Raw genomic sequence first — 22497 nt, forward strand, 5'->3', positions numbered from 1 at the left:
TTCTAAAGCTTTAGGGACCATTGTCCCAAAGAAATCATAAAAGGAAGAATGCTCATCTATTTTGTAATGCTGTATCAAGGTGAACAGGGTCAACCATATCACTGTGTTGCAAATCTTTTCTGTCAATGCATTTTTCCTCCCAGGAGGCCACTATGGGATGGAATCACCCATTTATTCCACCATCCAAGAGTTCAATACTCCTAGTTTTTCAATTCTGAACTACTCATTCTTTAATTGTTTTCCAATCTTGTTTTAAAAAATTGAATTGCTCTGCAAAATCAAAATTAAATCAATGTTTTTCTCTAGGTTGCTGAGGATTAGGACAGAAATAAAGGTAGAATAATTGCTTGTGGTTATAAAACTATTCTTTTTGGGAAAAAATTTAGGTGCAATACAAAATATTTATTATCCTGGCAAATCATACAACACTGGTCTTCAGTGGATAAAGCTTTATGTTTTACAGTCTTTTTGCAGATGTTTTTGCTACAAAGAAGGTGGTTTTGTTAAAGATGCTTTAAGGCTTCTCAAATTTTCAAAACTAGGATTTATTCTCCACGTAGGAAACTTCGGTATTTTTAGAAGATTTAACAATTTGGCTGTTCAGATTAATTTGGCCATAGCAGGAACCAAAGGAAATCTACAATTCTGATAAGGATCAATTTTTTTCCTCACACAGCAAAAGGTGAAGAAAACTAGCAGATTACAGTCTATACCTTCCTGATAAAAATGTAAAACCCAGAAAACATTTCAGTGGATGTGTGTGTTGTAGTCAACACTGGTATCAGACTTACTTGAGACCCTAGATTATGAAATCATGATTAACAGATTCCTAAAAGGCTGCAAGATGTAGTTGATTTACATTCTTTAATCTTTTTGTACACTCTTTTAAAAAACTCTAACTTGCAAGGGACTGCGGTGGAGCTCCAACCACAGAGAGAAAGATCTGGATTGAGTCTCTGGAGAAGAGGCAAAGTCAATCTATGACCAAGTACCACCAGGGATTTCCTGGACTAATAATTCTTCTCAATCATTCTCCAAAATTATCTGCAGCATGTTACAGTCAATCTTTTGAAATATTCTCAGTCTCAGGAAAAAGATACATACAAGAACATTACATTTACCTTTGATTTGTTGGGGGAATGAAGAGTCTTATCATGGAAAACTATTTTTCTATCTTACGATTTTCCCTAAGAGGTGAAGATGTCTGAAAAGATTTAAATATTTATTATATTTGGAAGATCGCATAATGAAAAACTGATTCAACCTTGTCAAGCTTTCTTCTTCTAAGCCAATGCTCTTTGACACCATCATAATCTTTCAAAAGGCGATCTTAACAGAGAGCTAGATGTTGTGGGAGGATATGGAAAATTACAAAAGGGTCATAGAAGCAACAAGAGAAAAATCAATGGGGAATTCTGCTCAACATCTTAGGTCTATACACAAATGTAAGAATTTGGGGAATTAAACGGGAAAAACTGGAAGTGTTAGAACAAAAGCTAAATTATGACTTAACTGGATTCACAGACACTATGGCACAAATCTCATGACTGAAATATTGGCATAGAAGGTTATAATCTTTTCAGGCAGGATGGGCTGAGCAAAAAAAGGGAGTAGAGTGTTGCATTATACAACAAGAATATATATAATTGTTCCAAGTTCCAAGGAGGTAAGAGGCAAACCAGATGCAAGTTTCTGGGTAAAGATAAAACAGGAGAAAAAATAGGGTTGATAGTCATGGTAAAGTCTTCTATAACCCATCAGATGAGGAAGAAGAGGCATCTCTAGAAGAAACAGCAGAAATATCCAAAACATAAGCGCTGTGTCTACACTGGCCCATATTCCGTAATAGGGATGCAAATGTAGCACTTTGGAATAGGCAAATCCGCGGGGGATTTAAATATCCCCCGTGACATTTGCTTAACATGGCTGCTGCTTTTTTCCGGCTTGTAGATAAGCCAGAGAAAAGCGCCAGTCTGGAAGTAGGAATAAGAGATCCTCCGGAAAAGAGCTTATTATTTTACTTGAAAGTAGGAATAAGAGATCCTCCGGAAAAGAGCTTATTTTCCGGAGGATCGTGTCCAGACTGGCGCTTTTCTCTGGCTTATCTACAAGCTGGAAAAAAGCAGCAGCCATGTTAATGCAAATGCCGCGGGGGATATTTAAATCCCCCACGGATTTGCCTATTCCAAAGTGCTACATTTGCATCCCTATTATGGAATAGGGGCCAATGTAGACACAGCCAAGATGTGGTTGTAATGGAGACTTTAACTTACCAGACATCTATTGGACAACTAACATGGGAAAATAAAATTTTTCCAGCAAGTACTTGGAATGTACTGAGGACAAAATTTTGCTTCACAAAGTGGAGGACATCACATAAATAGCGGGACTGCCATTTTAAATTTGATACTGATCAATAAGGAAGAATTTGTTGCAAATTTGAAAGTGGAAGGACATTTGGGTGAAGGTGATCATACAATGAGAGAGAAATGGGAGGTAAGGTCTCACAGGAAGAAAAACTAAAGAGAAAAAAAAGGAGTCTAGGAGATCTGGCAGTTTTCTCAAAGAGGTAATATTAAAAGCACAACAGCAAACTATACTAACGCAATGGTAAGATAGAAACAGGCCAATATTGCTTTATCAATAACATAAAAAAATAAAAAAGAAATCCTAAAGAAAGTGGAAACATGGATGAATTGTACAAGGAAGAATACAAAATAACAAGCATAAGCATATAGGGACAAAATCTGAAAGGCTAAGACACAAAATTAGTTACAAAATCGTAAGGACATAAGGCAATATATGAAGAGGTTCTTTAACTACAATAAAAAACACGAGAAAGATAAAGCAAAGTGTAGGTCCTCTACTTAGCAGGGAAGGAGAGCTAATAATTAATGGCATCAAGAAAGCTAAGGAGTTTAATGCATATTTTGCTTCAATCCTTGCAAAAAAGGTTAATGGTGACCAAATATTCAACACAATTAATATTGATAAGGAAGAAGGTACAAGCCAAAACAGGGAAAGAATGGATTAAAGAATACTTAGATAAGTTAAGTATATTCAAAGAATCAGGGCCTAAAATTCATCCTAGAGTACTTAAGGAACTAGCTTCAGTAATCTTGGAACAGTTAGCAATTACCTTTAAGAATTCCAGCTGGACAAGTGAGGTTCAGGGGACTGGAGAAGTGCAAACAGTTCCGGTCTTTTTAAAAGAGGAACCGATAGCATCCAGAGAATTGTAGACAACTCACAGCCCAATTTCCTTGGAAAGATACTGAACCAAAATTATTAAATAATTTGGAATCACACAGAGAGTTATAAGGAATAACCTGCATGAATTTGGCAAGGAAAAAAAAAGCCAAAGATATCTAATTTCCTTCTTTGACACTATTATTGGCTTAGTGGGATGGGGGAAGCAGAAGATGTAATATATTTTGAGTTGAGTCCTGCATGATATTCTCATAAGCAAACTAAAGATATGGTCTAAATGAAGGTACTATAAGGGGGCTGCAAAACTAAAAAACTGTACTCAAAGAGTAGTGTTCATTGTCAAACTGGGAGGATATATCTAGTGGGGGTCCCACAGGTGTCAATCTTGGGTTCAATGCTATTCATTATTTTCATTAATAATGTGGATAATAGCGTGGAGAGTATAAGATCTGCAGATGTTACACAGTTGGGAGAGGTTGCAAGTACTTTGGAGGGCAGGATTCAAAAGCAACCTTAACAAATTGGAGAATTGTTCTGAATTTAACAAGATGGATTTCACTGAAGAAAGGCGCTAAGTACTTCATTTAGGAAGGAAACATCAAATTTGCATCTACAGAATAGGAAATAACTGGCTACGTGGTAGTATAGCCGAAAAGGAACTGGGGTCTCTTAACTGATCACAAACTGAATGAGTCAACAGTGTGATGGAGTAGTAAAGAAGTCTAATAATCTGGTGTGTGTTAACTGGAGTGTCAGACATGGGACGTAACTCTACTTAGCATTGTGATGACTCAACAGAAGTACAGAATCCAATTTTGGGCACCATACTTTAGGGAAGTTGTGGAGAAAATGTAGAGAGTTCAGGAGGAAGTAACAGGAATGACAGTCAGTTTAGAATGCGGAAACATTAAACAACATGGGCATGTTTAATTTTCAGAAAAGACAACTAAAGGAGAACTTGAAAACTGTAAAAACAGGTTAAACAAACACTCTCCAGGGATAGTCTAGGTATACTCAATTCTGCATGAGTGTATGACTCTTCTTTAAGTCCCTTGCAGCTTCACATTTCTATGATTGTGTGTAGGGCTGCAAAGATTCCTGATGTAAAATGAGTAGCTGAAAGGAACTCACACTATTTGCTATACAGTCTCATCATCATCTAGCTACTGTCTACCTTGATCAGTGGAAAATACACAGCTCTTGTATGTCTGGTACATAGCTTCAGTCCAATAAACTTGAATAAAACTAACTAAATCATGGGAAAAATTATGTTGTGGATTTGCTCACACACACACACACACACACACACACACACACCCACCCCCCCCAGGGATATTCTGCTTCAAATGTACATCCCCAGCTCTGGAGACTGGCACCTCTGGCAGTTATTTTCTCAACATTATGAAAAAGGAGATTCTCTTATGATCTAATTTAAGTGCACCACACAAAGAATTCAGAGGGGTAGCCGTGTTAGTCTTCCAAGCACCACTAGACTTCTTGTTCTTGCTGAAACGGACTAACAAATTTATTAGAGTATTAGAGCATAAGCTTTGGTGATCTCACTTCCTCAGATACTGAAGCGAAAAAGAAAGACAGGGCAGGGGGAGGATACAGAAAAGGGAATGTGATGAAAGTGCTAATTAAATCAGAATGGATGTGGCTAATCTCCAACAGAGGGGAGAAGGTAAAAGTACCTGAAGAAGAAATTACCTACTGTAATGCAAGAACCACTCCATTCTTATTTGGACCTTGTTTCAGCATGTCAAATTTGCATATGAATTCCAGCTCAGCAGTTGCTCTCTGCAGTCTGTTTTGGAAGTTTTTCTATCTAAGAATGGCAACTTCCAAGTCTAATACTATGTGCCCAGCCAGGTTAAAGTGCTTCCCCACTTTTGGGTGTTGCCATTCTTAATGTCTGGTTTGTGTCCATTCAGTCTTTTGCATAGAGACAGTCCAGTTTGTCCAATGTACATGGCAGAAGGGCATGACTAGCATAGATTAAATTAGTAGATGTGCATGTGAATGATATCGCTAGTGTGGTTAGGTCCTGTGAGGGTGTCACTAGGGTAAATGTGTAGACAGAGCTGGCCATAGGGTTTGCTCCAGGGATAGATTTCTGGATTAGGGTTTCTGTTGTGAGGTATGAAGTTGGTGGTGAGTACTGTCACTTTGTGGGACAGGGGACGACTGATGTGTCTTGCACAGAATTTGAGATCACGATCAAAAAGAAATAATTTACACAAGTGGAGAGATCATTCTTGAAATAGTCCCAACTGTAGTAACTCTATCAAGGACACTATACTATCCTCAGAACCCACAGAAGAGAGGCTACAGACATAAGTTTACTGTTCAATAGTGGATTTATATCAGAGTACAACTTCCTTCTCCTTTATTCAAATAGGAATAATGTTGCTTTAAAAGTACCTCCTTTGTTTTCTTGTGGATGATCTAAAACTATACTGGATATTGGACTTGATTTCCTCAAATTTAAACCTCAGGGTTTCCAAGACTACCTGGATGTTTATAGTTGCCTTTTCTCTTGTCTAGATCTTTATCTGAGTATCATTCACATAAGGAAAGAGATAGATGCCCTTCAGTCAACTACTGAAAGGACCATGATTTACATATTTGGTGATGTCAAAAGGGAGAATTCTGCTTTGGTAGTGTTAGGTAAAGTGATAGCCCCTGAAATCAGAGTGAAGAAAACCTACCGTAAACTATACAAATAAAAACACAAAGAAAGGAACTGGTTGCAATGGAATAATGTCAGATAATTTTTTTAAATCTCTGAATGATAAAATTCATACCAGTGCTTCCCTCCGAATGGAAGGTGTCTCTGTGGATTTACAGAGATATTTGAAGCCCAGAACTAATTTGACCTTAATGGAGCATTTCAGAAGAAATATGAGTAATGCCTGAAAGATGCTAACTCAGCTTGGTTTCCTTTGCTGCACCAAGTGATATGAACTTATGAATTGCTTGCTCTGTAAAAGCTACATATTCCAGGGTCCTGATCACCGAAGAAGATACAAAGCATGCTCCTAGGGTTGCCAGATGATTTCAGAAAAAATACCGGGGGGGGGGGGGGAAAGGGGGATCCCTAGAGGAGTTGTTTTTTGTTTTGTTTTTTGCTTTACAACAACAACAAACCCACACAAACAGGGTGGCCCCTTTAAGAAACATGTGATGAGGCTTTTTGGCCCTAAGAGGCTGCCGCCTGCCACTTGCCTCCCTGCACGGGGCTGGACAGCTCCCCTGCGGAACCTCATAAGCACTAGGGTTGCCAGGCTGCCTCCGTATTGAGCTGGATAGCCTGGGATTTTCGCCTCCTGGCCGTGAAAAAAAAATCAGAAAGTACCAGACATTTTAGGTGTTTGGTATTTTCTGAATTTTTTTACTGGACAGGAGGTGGAAATACTGAACTGTCCAGTTCAATACCGGACACCTGGCAACCCTACGTCCTCCCAGCATGTTTGGTCCTTGACCTCTACTATCCCTAAGCAGTGTGGAGCTACAGAAATCTGTACAAATAAAGAGATGTTTTTCTAAAATGAAATTGAGAAAAGGAACTCTTTGATTGAATATGTTTTTTTCTAGTCTGGCTTTTCTGTTACTTCATTTTTGGGGCCTAACTGGACCATTGAAAACCTTGCAGATACTGAGATCCATCTGAAACAGAAATTGCCTCTCCACAGGCACACGCTGATCATTTAATTAGAGAAAAAGTATCTTGTCAAAATTATAGCATTTAGGAAGGCATCAGTAATAAGTGGCCATAGATATTTTTAGTGGACAGATTTAACTTTTTCCAGAAAATGTAAAACAGATCTGCATACAGCACAGATAACAAAAACAAAACAAGTAAAAGACATTAAAACAAGTAAAAGACAAGTAAATATGAGTCAACAGCAAACATGATGCTAGGATGCATTAACAGGTGTGTTGTGAGCAAGACACGAGAAGTCATTCTTTTGCTCTACTCTGTGCTAATTAGGCTTCAGTTGGAGTACTATGTCCAGTTCTTGGCACTACATTTCAAGAAAGATGTGGAGAAATTGGAGACGGTCCAGAGAAGAGCAACAAGAATGATTAAAGGTCTCAAGAACGTGACCTATGACGGAAGACTGAAAAAATTAGGCTTGCTTAGTTTGGAAAAGAGAAGATTGAGGGGGACATGATAGCGGTTTTCAGGTATCTAAAAGGGTGTCACAAGGATGAAGGAGAAAAATTGTTCTTCCTGGCCTTTGAGGATAGGACAAGAAGCAATGGGCTCAAACTGCAGTAACGGAGGTTTAGATTGGACATTGGGAAAAACTTCCTAACTGTCAAGGTGGTTAAACACTGGAATAAACTGCCTAGGGAGGTTGTGGAGTCTCCATCTCTGGAGATATTTAAGAGTAGGTTAGATAAATGTCTATCAGTGATGGTCTAGTCAGTACTGGGTCCTGCCATGAGGGCACAGGATTAGACTCTATGACCTCTCGAGGTCCCTTCCAGTCCTAGTATTCTATGATTAAAGTAGTACAGATGCAGCTGAGAACTCCAAGAACCTCCTCCCAAAGGAAATCACAAATTGTGATGAATCAAGGATCATCAGAAAAGAGGCCACCATCAGAAGGAATTACTGTTGTTTGCTAATGAAGAGACGACTTTGACAAGCTGTGTGAACTTTTCCTTAGCAGATTTCGTTCTTCACTAACTTATACATAATTCCATAAACTGTCTCTACTTTGTAAGGACATCTTATGTTGAATCTATTCCAGAAATCAATAGTTTCCGGGATTGTTTCAGGAAGAGAGGAGGGAAAAATATGTTTTTCTGTTTAAGAAGGTTCTGCTTCCTTCCTCTGAAGATTCAAAGATACTACTGTATTTTGGTTAGATATCAGGAGAAACAAATGTCGTTTTCTTGATTGATTCTTATAATTGTGCAGAAGATATTTCACTTTCCTTCTTGGAGGAGCAAATAGAGGAAGATAATGTATCTTTATATCTGATATTTTCCCCTCTTTTCTTTTTGTTTTGAGAGAGGGAAAAAATTAGAGGAAGATATGTATAATATAGTTTCTGGACTCTTAAAAGAAACAGATAGCAATGAAAATGTTACAAATCAGAAGGCAATCTGCATTATTTAATCCTTTTCTTCTTCTCCAGGAAATTATGAATTGTGGAAGGATGGCAAAATTTTTGTTTTCATTAGCTGCTTTTTGTTGTTGTTTCGAGACTTCCAAAGATTCTCTGAAATGGAAACATTTCTTGAAGCAAGGGGCCACTAAAATATTCAGGAAAAGGGATTCTTGGTACAAAATAGCTGTTTACCCTTCCTCCCCCCAGTGTTGGTAAAAACCAAAAAAAACTTCTTGGAAATTACTACCTCTGATTGAAGGCTAATTCTTGATTAATGCCAGTAAGCCTTCGGTACAGACACGTGCATTTCTGATTATACTAACAGCTACAGATGGCTTCTTATCTTTTTCCAGTATCTGCTCAACTTACCTTGGCTTAGCATTTGCATAGACAGGACTACCTGCTCTGAAAGTTGAATATGAAGGTTAGATTATTTTACCTGTACTATCATTTAATGTTGTTATCTTTCCTTTACCTCCTGATGCCTTTGAGCATGGAACAGCAAGTCTGGCTTTCAGGAGGCCTTATGAACGGTAGTAAAAGGTTTTTCTGGTTTTTGGATGCGGCCAAGGAAAGACCCAATGCAGATCCTCAATCTCTCCAATACTAATTTTAAAATATATCCCATAGCTTTCTTAAAGCAGTTTCTATACTGCCAGATACTCGTACAAAAACCATTTTGGTAAAGACAGCAAATATTGATAAAAATGTCATTCTGAGGACAAGAATCTTAACTTTCTGTTGCCCCTACAGAAACAGGCATTGATCAGGGCAAAGTAGGAAGGGAAGTCACATCGGGTAGAAGTTGATCTCTTTAGCTCTAGACATTTTTTGGATCTTCTGACTTAGCAAGGTAAGAAATTCAACATTTGTGGGCTACATTTTGAATGTTCTTCTGGCAAGCTGGTTACAATTAGCTCCAAAAGTAAGAGTTTCAATTAGTAATATAGATGTATTTGTTTGATAATTCACTGTAAAGAATATTATTTATTTTAAATCAGAGGTACAAGTATAGCAATCAAAATTACAGTTATCATTGGCAACTTTGTTTCATAAAATTTAGACATGCCCAAACTGAATAATTACTAAATTCATATTCCTTATATCTCAAGTGTTTTACACAGAGGTCCTTTTCTATCCAAAGTTACATTAAAATGTGAATGGCATATAGCAAAAAGCCTAAGCCTAGACAAATGTAAATATTTCAACAATTACCTCTAAAAATAATTTAATGAATATGAAAATATAAATTCCGATAGTGGTTCCCAGTTTTCTATTGAAATTGCCTTGGGAACAGTCAAGTGTAGAATGAGGCCATGACTGTTCTCTCTAAAAAAAAACCACATGCACCGCTCTGTCATACTTATCATGACCTCCAGGCTGTGGCCACAGCATGTCACTGTTTCTGTTAATGAACCAGTTTCAATAGTATGTGCTCAGAAATTGACTTCATTTTTTTCCTATCACACTATGAAAGAATTCTGTCCAGTCATTCGAACAGTAGGTCTATAATAGCCGAGTTAAAATTATGCACATTCTTACAGAGTGCAGGTGGAAAAGGATAAACATACCCTATTTTTTAGCTGAATTTCACCAAATTTCAGTGACTGAGGTTCTGAATGCATTGGGCAAACTTCACTCAACCATTAGTGAGATGGGTTCCTACTCATTGGGAGTACTAAAAGCCAATAAAAAAAGTATAAGTCCATTAATAAGAACTGTCAATGCCTTTTGTGAAGACAAATTGACCATACCCTTGAAACACTGTGCTAAAACAAGTTATCTTGATGTTAGAGGTCTTAAACCTTTCCTTCATGGGCAGACGACACAGAAGTGATAGTAGTGATTAACCAATCCTAGATAATATACTATGAAGTGTGTGATGAATAACTGCTTATCATTCCAAAGAGCCCTAGCATGTGGTTTCCCAAGAAGTCTCAAAGGAACTCATCTTATCTCCAGTCCAATGAATATATATGCACTTCTAGGGAAGACAAGGAGATTGTTCTGGCTACAACAATACAGTTGATTATTATTTCCTCACTGAACAGTAAATCTATTTCCCAGTGGTTAGTCAAAATAGGGTCCTGGTTGAAATGTGGCTGTCAGTATCGATGAAGAAAAGACCAAGGAGATGATACTGGGCCAACTAGCTAAAAGCCAAAGAAAATCTTGAGAATTTGATAGGAGATTTTCTTTTCATTCATTCTGAGTCCCTTTGGAACCACTAACAGAACCACACTAGTCTTTTACCTTTCCTTTGCATTGCAATAGTTTCCAGCTCTGCCTGGACTTGGAAGGTTTCCCAATTATGGATACAACCCTATTGTGTTTGGTTCATAAAGGAGACTACAATGATGTAATTCCAAACTCTGCAATATCCTAAAGCTTCTAGTACCAAGAAAACCTTAAAACAGATAAAATTTTGAGAGAACGTGATTATATAATGGTCATCACAGTCCTTACAATCATATTTTTACCTGTTCATGCGATGTCTGCTTGTAACTTGCTGTTCTTCTTGCAGTGTGGAAGATTCCACGTTTAGAACTACTCCTGTTATCTTAGTACCGTTATGTGGATATGTATTGAAATTTCAATATTTATGTTTTTTATAACTTCTTATAATGGTGTTTATTTTAAAAACTTTTGCCTTTATAAAGGTGCTAAATATTAATGCAAAACCCAAGATATACAGAATAACTAAAATAACACACAAGTGCTATAACTAGGATACCTCTATGCTGAGACCTAATATGCAAGCAGCAGACCACCCCACCACAGGTAAGAAATGAGAAATTTTGAGGGCTATTGAACACTGAATTTTCACAGCAGAACAGCACAAAGTTATTTAGCAGTGCTCAATAGCCTTTCAAACTCACTTCCATCTGCGAGGGATAGTGGTCCAGTAGACAAGGGCTGTGAAATAAGGGCTAGGTACATTTTTATATAAATACTATGAACAAAACCAAGATCCCTAAGTCAAAACAGGTTTTACATTGTTGGTAACTATAAACTAATAGGAAATAAACTTGAGATTTCTTTACATTTAAATGTATCCCTTAACTACATACATGCTGCCGAGGCACCACAGGTATACATTAACAGAACAGATAAAAGAATATTGTGTCTGTGTGACATAGTTCTTCATGAACAATCCACTCTAGGCAAGGTGAACTTTGCTATCAGTCACATTGCACATTTAGGGTATGTTCTTAGCAGCAAATAGAGAATATTAAATTGAGAATTCCTTTCTTTCTTCATTTGTTTTAATAACCAAAGAAAGGAAATATATGGAAGTGAAAATGTTTTTAGGAGTGCTAGGTGTTAGATTCTGCAATTTTCTTACAGCTGTAGATTGTGATGTGCAAGTAGTTTATTAAAGGAAACAGAATTGCTAACATTTATTCCTGAAACTCCTTCCATATTATAGACAAATATTTCAATAGGAAATTTCTGTTATGCTTTTTTAACATAAGAATTAGATGCATATACCATAAACCAAGTGACTCCACTCTTCAAGGTAAAAGTTGGGTTTGTTTACTCATTTATGGCCATTAATTTCTATCCCAGCCTCTCTCCAGCATGGATCTTTCATTGATGGCTTAGGGTAACACTTCAAAAATGAACCAGCTAAACAAACTTCCCAGCAGCACTTGACAGAGCTACACCTATTCTTCCCACTTCCAAAGCCGTACAGAATTAATTACCAGTTCTATGGATCTATTGTAAGTATAATAGACTAAAGAGCTATCACAGACACATTTATTGTAAAAGCACAATCCCAAGAGTGTCTAGTAGAGGGCCAAAACGATTAACACAAATGCTTTGTCAGATCAAAAATAAAACCTGCACCGCCCAATTGAGGAATGAATTAAAACAGTGGGTTATCTTTCAAATTAACCAGGGCAGTTAGTGAGGAAAATTTCATGAAAGTGTAATTCTTAGCCTTTGTGAATCCACACAGCAGGCATTCTGCCAGCTGACAAGATGATGAAATTTTCATGCTTAAAAAAAGCCCTCTTCATTTCCCAATTTAGATTAGCTATTTCTCTCTATTTGCTTTTCTGCAGCAGAATTTAAAAACTGAAATCAATCTTTCAAAAGAATAATGCAGCTCTGGAAAAAAACTAAAATCTTTGGATGTCATTTTTGCTTAAAATATTTGCAGTTACAAATTAATAATTAAGGTCAGGGCTGGTGCATGTTTTTTAATATTAAGGCATTAATTACTGGAATAATTCTAAAAGTAATTTCTGTAAGCCACACAATATTGCAGTGTTCAAATGGAACAAGGCTAGTTTCAGGAAAAAAAAAAAAAAGTATTTTTACCAAAAGTGAGTGTGTGTATTAAAATAACACATAGCGGGCTTGCACAATTCTACTTGCATGAAGTAATTATTCTGGGTTTTTCTAGTTTGTGTTTTACAAATACAAAAACAAACAGATTTTGTACCTAAGTAGGCACATTTTTATGATAGAAGGCACAAGGCTGGGCTTTGTAAGGCACTTCAACACAACAAGGAATAAGGAAGGAGTGGTCTGAAATCCTTAAGGCTTGATTAAAAGCCCATGAACGCAATGGAAAGACTCAATGGACTTCAAAACAGGGGTTAGGAATCATGAGAATCTAGGCACTATCACCTTCACACAATGAAGTTTACTATATTTTCAAGGTCAAAATAAAACACTACATTTTCATATATTTATGTCTTATGCAGAATGTTATCACTGTAGAAATAACAGTAATATCTGCCATACAAGTGTGAACTAAAACAATTTGTTTGTCTATTTTAATTTTTTACATCTCTTCCTCCACAACTGAAGAGCACAGCCATGCAACCATCAAAACACTACACAAAAGTCTCAAAGTTTCATCCAAGGTTCTGTTCAGACAGTATGCCCTTATAGTTTATAAGATTATATGATTTCCCTTATCCCAAACATCCCATTTGAAAATTTTCATCTCCAACTGTTACACAGCTACTAGAAGCACTGGATAAAAGAGATAAAATGAAGCTCACAGAGCACCTGCCTCTCTAATTATTTCAGGGATACAATAAAGGCTTCCTGTAAAGAAATCTCCCTTTTACAAACTAAAAATACGTTTCTATTTGGAAATAAAATCTGGCAGAACAGTAATTGCAATCTTCGGGTAACTAATAATATACCTGGCATTTTTACAGCTTTTTTTAAACTCTCAGAATGTTGTATAAATAATTTGATTAACTGGTCTAAAGCTCAATTTTCAATATACTTCTATTATAACTTCCACATGAAGATCTTATTAGCTGTATTCAATCATAATTTCTCTGGACCACGGAAAAGGATACTTAAAAAGTTAGTTTGGAAGCATTTGAACAATGCCATTTGCATTATAATTTAATTTCATAATGATGGGGAACAAACCTATTGCAAGAAATTATCAATAGGGACAGAGCATAGTACAATACTTACTCTTTCCCCTTAACCTGAACATAATTCGTCTCTTTCGATGGGCTCAATATTATACATTATATGCATGTAACAATTTCTTGTGCCTTAAGTGCTAGAAATATGCTTAGAACTTTTATTAAATAATTATAATAATCTAAATGCATCAAGTCTAGAAAAGTTTAGAAGATAATCAACTTTTACACTAAAGCTACATGGTTTGCTATATAGCCTTAATAAAACAGAATTTTTATTACCTAGCATAACAACTATGTCATTTGAATGTCGATTTTGGAAACAAATGAACTTTGAAATTAAGCTTGTGCTAGGGTTAAGGTCAATGTCATATCTATGGTGTTGCTTGTTTGAACCATCTGCCAATTCCTTCAACTTTCATGTGAAGGAGCAACTTACTCAGCCTTATAACTAAGTGACTAAATTTAAACATAGTAAAGAACTTTTGGGCTCTATGAAAACAGGGCCTTCAAATACTACAAACAAATATTAAAGAAGCCACTTTTTTCCCCAAAACAATTTCTTATAGGAATTCAGATTTTTTTTTTCCTACTGGAAATGCAATTCGTATGGAAACATTTACCTAATAATGTGTTAAGAATTAATACAGAGGAAACATAAGCATACACTAGAACTATTGGAACAAATTTTTACTACTGTACTTCCTTGCAAATGTTTTGTAATATTCAAATCAAAGGAACCAACAATTTGGTAAACCGTTCAAAAAAGACTAAATTTTCAGAAATACACACTATTTAGACATCCTTAGCTTTAGACATCTAGGGCTTTATTTTCTGAATTGCTGAACATCTGAAGCTCCCACATTATAAACATACAAATATCACAAAAATCCTTTACCATTTCACAAAAACATTCCCAACTCGTCTCATCATAAGCGCCATAATCTATTTATAACTTACGTTACTATTAAAAAGGAAAATGAACTAATTTCAGCAGATACGCATTTCCATTGAACATATGCAGTCATACTGAAGTCTATATTAAGTTTTCCTCTAAACTATAAAAGTGACTCAATTAGCCCCATGACATCTGAATACTTTGATACTGGTTGTGTCTAGTTTATAATACGATTTAATCCACAGGATATCTTTTATTTAAATTTCAAACTACAAATGGCTATAACAAAAATAAATCTTAACATTTTGCTATTAAATACCCTTCTTCACGCTGCTTGGAACTGCCAGTATAATGCCAAAATGCCAAAAACCTATGCTTGTGTCTGGTTTCAAAATATTTATTTAACAAATTGTATCGTATATATGTGGTTCTAACACTGTTGCAAGCCAGAAACAAACTTTCATAGCCCATAGAACAAGTAAGAAGTTATTGTCTCAGACATCCTTCTGAACATTATTAGTGAACAAGGTCAGTCTTCTCCAATTAATAGGCTGTTCATTAAGTCGGCATTTGCATGCTCAAGCCCCTACCTTTGTCCATTTTTCTCAATGCATAAGACCGGGGATTTTCAAACTTTATTCTATCACGACCCCTTTCTGACAACAGTAACTGCATGACCAGGAGGGGGGATGGATACCTGAGTCCACCTAAGTTCCATTACCCCAGGAGGGAGTTCAAAGCACAAGGGCTTCATCCCAGGTATTAGGCCTGTAAACTGAACCCCATTACCCAAGTCTGAAGCCCTCAGGCATCTGCTTCAGCCTGGGCAGTGGGACTTGGGCTTTGGCCCTAGGCCCCAACAAATCAAAAGTTAGCTTTAGTGACCCCATTAAAATGAGGTCCCAATCCACAGTCTTAGAACCTCAGAATCAATCAGCTTTTCTTCAAAAAATAAACTTAAAATACAAAGATCTACTCTATCTGTAAAATGACCAATAACTTATATAGAAAAGTGTAAAATGTTCTTATCTATCAGATTCTTTAGACTAAGTCACGTTAAAATTTATTTTAGAAACCAGCATTTTAAATTAGGGTTTAATATTAGCAATCTGTTTTCATAAGAATAAAAATTACATTAGTTATGGGTAAAAGTTTTTTTGCAGCCATTATCAAACACAATAATCAGTATTGCACAAAATGAATATTCTGTCACCCACAAGAAAAGTGGAAACTTCATTAGAATCTTAATGATTAATCTAACCATCCAAAGAAGCTTTTTGGATACTTACACTATAGTAGCTTTTTAAGTAACGTCTAATATCCAGGAGTAGTTTGTTATTCATTTGAATCATATAGTTGAAAGGGGATTCATCACATTCTTTCTTACTGCACTGTTGCAAACTGGGTTCAATATGCTGTCCCTGCAAATAAAAACAATAATTACAAACCACCATGAAGTTATCACAGGAGCATGTGTATCAAGTATATACACAATACATAAAGAGACAAAGCATTGTAAAACTCTGCTGCAATTTAATCACCGACAGAGGTTTTCCTTCCTCCCATCCCATGACAATTGGCTTTTCTATTTTTAAAGATTCTTCACCACTAGGATGTACAGTCTTCCCATAAACAAAGATCATTTGGAGAACTTAACAAATCACTTGCTTCAGACTTTATTTTTATTCAACATTATTAGTTGATTGATAAACTAGTGAAATCTATAGTAAAATCAATTCCCCTGAAAAAGCCAGGCTTATCACTTTTATCAAGGACTCCACTATCAATATTGAAGCTATTGATCTTAGTGTTAGAATCTTTTATATAAGTATCAAATATGAAAATGTGCTATAAGAGTGTACATCATTAAGCAATCTTTTTTTGCTTCAGGCTCATTGAATAATTTTTAAAAGTACAAAAATAATATTAAAGATTTACACCACCTCATCCACTAAAGCCACAGACTGTACATTTGATTAAACTCTTCCAATGAAACATTATGCATATCTTCAAACATGTGAAATTGAGCTTTCAGATCCTGAAGACTGATTGTAAATAGCTAAAATGAAGTCAGTGACATTCTTATTGTAAAGAATACAACCATATAGGATGTATGTTTATAACAGTTTGTGAGGGATTTTTTTCCATGTTTTTCTGATCCAATGTGGCTAAAACCTCACCCACAATACTAAGCAATTCCAGGTGGAAGAGACTTTAGAGCTTGACATCAGCTCTTCTACAGTTAGCCCATCTGCAAGTCGTCAAGCCTCCATGCAATTAACTATCGTATTTACAGCTGTAATGAAACAAAAGTCAAGGATTTATAAAGCATTGCTGATCTGTGTCGGTCTTTTCCTCTTGCTTGCTTCAAAAGACTGCTTTGTTTTGATTTTAAAAAATGCAAAACATCTGCTGTTTGTCCAAATTAACTTAAAATAATTACTTTTAATTTAGATAACGGATTTATTTGCTTTAACTTTCAAGGTTTTCACTACCCTGTAGCCTGCTAATTTGCCAATGACTAGTACATGCATAACATCGCAGCAGAGTTAAATACCTGGCCCTATTTCAAGTTCTGAGCCAAGGTCAGAGATACATTTTTTGGCAGCACTCCTTGACAAGAATGCATCCCTCTGACTTTTTATGTCTGATATACAAAGACAGCAGGAAAGATAGCGCAGAAGTACCTTTTTGTCAAGAAGGGAAGTGGGATGTAAAGAGAAATATGCTGATTTTCAAAAACACTTTGTTCCAATTAACATGATTTAGGATAAGAAAATGTTATTGCTATAAGCAGGCTTCATTAAATAGAGAATTGCAAGTTACAAAGTTAAGATAAATATTAAATATAAAAAAATTACCCTAACTTCTATTTGTAAACCAAAGCAGATATATCATTTGGCTTCATTAATCTGACAAATGTTTCCAGAGTACAACATGCCATGCTGAAATTTGTGAATGAAATAGGATTCAGCACTGAATCACTAAAGGTATCAACAACAGAACCAAAACTGTGTCTTTCCCCAGTCCAAATTCCAATGAACTGTATTTGAAAAGCCTCTTTTTATACAGGAAGCCTCCCCCGCCCCCAAATCGAACTATGAAAACAAAAGATCAAAAACTAACCGAACCATCAAAGACATTGTCATAAATGTTCTCTGTTCCACATTTCAGACAGGAAAACTTAAATCTTTCACAATCCCTATATTTCTCTTCATCAGTGAGCTGAGCTGGGCCACCAAGCAAGGCATCATTCTCTTCATCTTTATGGTAATGGTGATGAACTTTGAATTGAGAGGGATCCAGTCCTATTAATAAAAAATAAAAATTCTAAGACCAAAATAAGCAATTCAAGCTAGGCCAGTGTTTCTCCCTTAGGTTTCGTACAACAGTTTCAAAATGGGTCACATGATGTAAATTCAGAAAGTAAAAATCTAGCCTCAGGAAAAGATTGCTTTTAAAAAATACAAATACATTTTATATGTTTAACCTAAAATAAGATTCACGTAACATGAATAAATCACTTATCTTTTTATAAAAGATTGATTTATAAATAAAAGAAGCACTCTGCATTATCCATCATGGGAGTATGCAACAGAACATTTTGTTCCTGAGGAAACCACTCTTATAAGATGGTTTTATTGTTATTTTCTTTTTAAGTTACATTGAAAGTATTTCAATAAAATGTGCATCATTATTAAGAAACAGTCTTTAAATCAAAATGGGACCATTAAAACTGAAAACAGAGAATAAAATCCCCATTAAAGGAACACGGGGGCACTGCTATTACCAACTCCTCAAGTTCATATACAACTGCCAACTCTGATTTCAATGCAGTGGTCGATTTCATTTTGGCTCAGTGGTTAACAGCATGTAGGTTTCAATCTAATGCAGTGGTTAAAATTCAGGAGCAGCATTTAAAAAGGCAGCATTGGAGACAGAACCCAAGAATTTAAACAAATAAATATACAAAAGAAATCCTAATAATACTGACTCAATAAAAAGAAAGAATCCCCCCTCCCCCCACATGTATGAAGTTCATTTTTCCAGCTATCTAAGTGTCAAAGTAAGGCTGGTAAATTTCACATTTCTTAACATATTTTTAGAAGCATGTTTAACCCTTACAAAAAGGCCAGTTATCTGAGCTGCAATTTTTGTAACCCAGGTAAATAATCTAGATAAATGTCCATCAAACATTATATTCTAATACAGATGTCTAACAAAATTTCAGGAACAACAGTATACATTATTATTAAAAAAGTCTCCTAAAACATTTCTGAAAAGGAGTATTTATAGAATAACCTGAAAGTTTAAGAAAATTAAGAAAGTAAGGAAGAAAACCATGTCATCTCAGATTATTTAAGTGTGAAATATAACAAGCAGCCATGATTTTAAGAAGTTTGAACACAATAAGCATCGAGCACCACTTCTTTATAAAATTCAAGCATTTGGTCTTACAAAGTGGAAAGACACACAATATACATAGACCTAAAGAACACACCCTGCCCAAAAAATTCAATTAAATTAAACTTGTATGTATAACACTATTTAACTGTATTATCACAGAATAAAAATGTTCTATAGCTAATTTTAATCATTATGCTTATTTTGACTTATAAACGGGTCAAATTTAAGCAAAAGAAAATCTGCATACGCCAGATGACAAAATGACAGTTTAATTTATTTAATTTCAATTTAAAAAGTATCCTAGATAAGCATTTTTAAAATTCTCTTTTTTAAAAAAACACAAAGACTATTAACTTCATACCAAATTAGATTTTTTTTCTTGGTATAGATTTATACAGGTCATTAGAAATAAAACAGAACAGAACTGCCAGACACTCCATGGTACACAGGGTCCCTTAAAGAGAGACAGCAAGTTTTTTAAAAAGTACATTCATGTGTACCCTTTGAAAAAGCCAAACGTCCCGCAAGACAAGTAGTAGATACGTTTTAAATAACATTTTCCTCCTCCTCAAATTATTCTTTGACTATCCAATTCTAAGAAGGAAAAACAAAAGGTGGGCTGAGATCTAAGGCAAAAATTATGAATGCATGGACACATGTACAATATTAACACTTTTTCTTTGTTGGAAATATAAAAATGGAGTAAAAGAAGTGATTGCTACTTTAATGTAGAAATAGTAGCACATTCTAATTTGAAATATAACTTTAATTCCCTCTCAAAAGATATTGCACTATGCTCAGATAATCCTTTTTACTAAATAAAAATTAAATAAGGGATATAATATTTTGCACTCAGAAAGTTTCCAGACTTTCGTAAAGCTCTGTGATTTTCCAGTATTCAGATTGTTAAAAGTGGTGGTAGCAGGGTAGGTAGAGAAACTTGGGTAAAAATTAAAACAAACAGGTAATCTACTTTTGAAAAAAAAAAAGGTATCGTCATCATTTGACTAGATATTTTGGTTGGGGAAAACAAAGGAAGAATTATGGGAATGATTCAGCAAAGTGTACTTTATTTAACCCCATATGAATGGTCTCTCAGAAATCAATGGTACTCATCAGGTGCTTTAAAACATGCCTAGATTGATTATCCTGATGAATTGGGTCCTATATTATCTATTATTTCCTTTCATGGATTGTTTCTTGGTTACTTAATCCATTTCAGAATATCAAGTTGCATGCTCCAGCACAAGACAGAATGCCTTATTTTGGAAACAAAACCACAGCATGGAATGTTTAAAGAATGGAAATACTGCTCCTCTTCCCTTTGTAATACTTTTTTAAAAAAAGAAGGCCCAAGAGTTATAAACAATAAACCCTGCCTTTGACTCTTATCTTTCCATGACATTGAGAAAACCATATGGGCTTGCTAATTATTTCAGATTTACTTTTATGCTGAACATTTTACTATCAGTAAAGGGACTGCACAATAGGTTAGTTTGTTAACTTTAAAAAATGGAGGATGTATTCATGATTAAAAAAAAAATCTTCACAATTTAAGTAATGATGTAGATAAACCAAAGAGATTTATCTTTGTGTGACAGAAATACACCAGAAGAGAAAGATTTGGGGGTTGCCACTGAATTTTAATTCTTGTCTTAACACACTAAACAAATGACCAAGGTTATATTATTTTGGTTTGGTTACTAAAACAATTTGAAACTAAAACTTCTGTAGGTGACTTTTTGGGGGTGGCCATTTTCCTCCAAAGAGTATGATGGTGAGCATTAAAAAATGTCATAAAAAGTGTCAGTTTTTAGGGCAATGAGAGATAGAGTACTGATTTATGTAGACTACCTAAAATTAGTATTATCTTTTTAACAATGAGATTAGTCTTAAAAATCAACCTTTTTTGGAAGCTATGCAAACAGAAAGTTTATATACTTTTACCTTTGCTCATTAGAGGTTTTGTGAAACAAAAGGAAAATAGTATCTGGTGCTGCCACCTAGAGACTAAGGATGTGAATTTCTTTTAGAATCACATCATGTAAGTGGCAATGTACATTAACATCCAACTACATACATATTGAAGATACAAAAAGATTCCGATTATCTAAACCCTCAATATCATGCACTGCAAATAAATCCCCTAACCAGAGACTTTTCTGTCACTATCTCTCCATTATACAAATACCCAAATTACCTTATCAGTGTTGCCTAAATTTAGATAATAGGGATCTTTCTATACTTCTAAGTTAAATGATTTGTTTTGACTGAATAGACATCCTAAAAGGAAAACCTATACACAATCGAAATCATGAAGTGATTAAACCTCTGTCAAAGAAAAATGAAAATATAAGTATTTTCACTATAAAAATGGCTAGTGATAGACCACAAATTCAGTCATCCAGTCCATTTCCATGCCAGCAGAAGTTTTTTTAAATTTTTAATTTGGGTCTTTGAAAAATGACTTGTTTTTTACCACCCAATAGAGTTAAATGCTAGGGAACGTTGTTGATAAAACGCTGCCAAAATAATGAAAATTCAGGAGTACGACAATATCAGATTGAACATGTTTGTTCGTTCGTCTTAAAAAATGCAATAAGTATATAGATAAGTCTTGCAGAGCAACAGATGCTTTAAAAAAAATCTCTGCTATGAAAACATTACACACCAAAAATAAGTCGATCTTGAATTAATTGTGCCGCAAAAAGCAGTTCATGCATCTGAAAATAGAAGAATCTACCAAGTGTTATACCATTTTACAAAATCCAGTCATCACACTTAGGAATGCCTATATAGAAACTATGAACTTCTGAGTACTATGGGTAGTGAGTATTTAAAAAAACAAAAAACAAAAAACCCAGTCCTATAACTATAAGGCTAGCACAATGTTCTGAAAAGTATTTTTGGCTTTTGAAAACAAATGGAAAGAACTCAGGAATCACTCATCTTTCTTTGCCTCAGGATAACGTAAGATTAAGTTTTCAACTGCTCTACCCAGACCAGTTTTCTTCAAACTTGGGTTGTGAGGGCACCAGGGTAAGCTGCAGGTAGGCCCGTGCCGTTTTGTTTACATAACATATCCATAGTCATGGAGCCTTACAGCTCCCATTGGCTGCAGTTTGCCATTTTCAGCTAACTGGAGCTGTAAAGCTCCAGGAAAGCAATAATCAGTGAAATTGGAAGGGCATATCAAGTAGGGTCCTATAGGGAACAGTTTTGAGGCCAATTCTGTTCAATATAAGAATATATTTACAGCTATACTGGGTCAGAACGAAGGTTCATATAGCCGGGTATCCTATCTTCTGACGGTGTCCAATGCCAGGGGCCCCAAAGGGAATGAACAAAACAGATACTCATCAAGTGATCCATCCCCAGTCACCTATTTCCAGCTTCTGACAAACAGAAGCTAGGGACAACACCATTCCTGCCCATCCTAGTTAATAGCCAT

The 22497-nt window shown here is 35.5% G+C and overlaps 1 protein-coding gene across 3 annotated transcripts in view; it reads right to left on the bottom strand.

The window, feature by feature from the left end:
* The window catches only part of POLA1 (DNA polymerase alpha 1, catalytic subunit), a 315435-nt gene that overhangs the window by 153107 nt on the left and 139831 nt on the right, over positions 1-22497 (bottom strand). For all 3 annotated transcript variants that reach the window (XM_075913285.2, XM_075913286.2, XM_075913287.2), the window contains exons 33-34: positions 17766-17947; positions 15929-16060 (exon numbers count right to left, since the gene is read on the bottom strand). In XM_075913285.2, the coding sequence (XP_075769400.2) occupies positions 15929-16060; positions 17766-17947 (314 nt within the window). The remainder of the gene's footprint in view (positions 1-15928; positions 16061-17765; positions 17948-22497) is intronic.

This window comes from Pelodiscus sinensis, chromosome 1 (genome assembly GCF_052426305.1).
Source record: "Pelodiscus sinensis isolate ZL-2025 chromosome 1, ASM5242630v1, whole genome shotgun sequence".
Taxonomy (NCBI): domain Eukaryota; kingdom Metazoa; phylum Chordata; order Testudines; family Trionychidae; genus Pelodiscus; species Pelodiscus sinensis.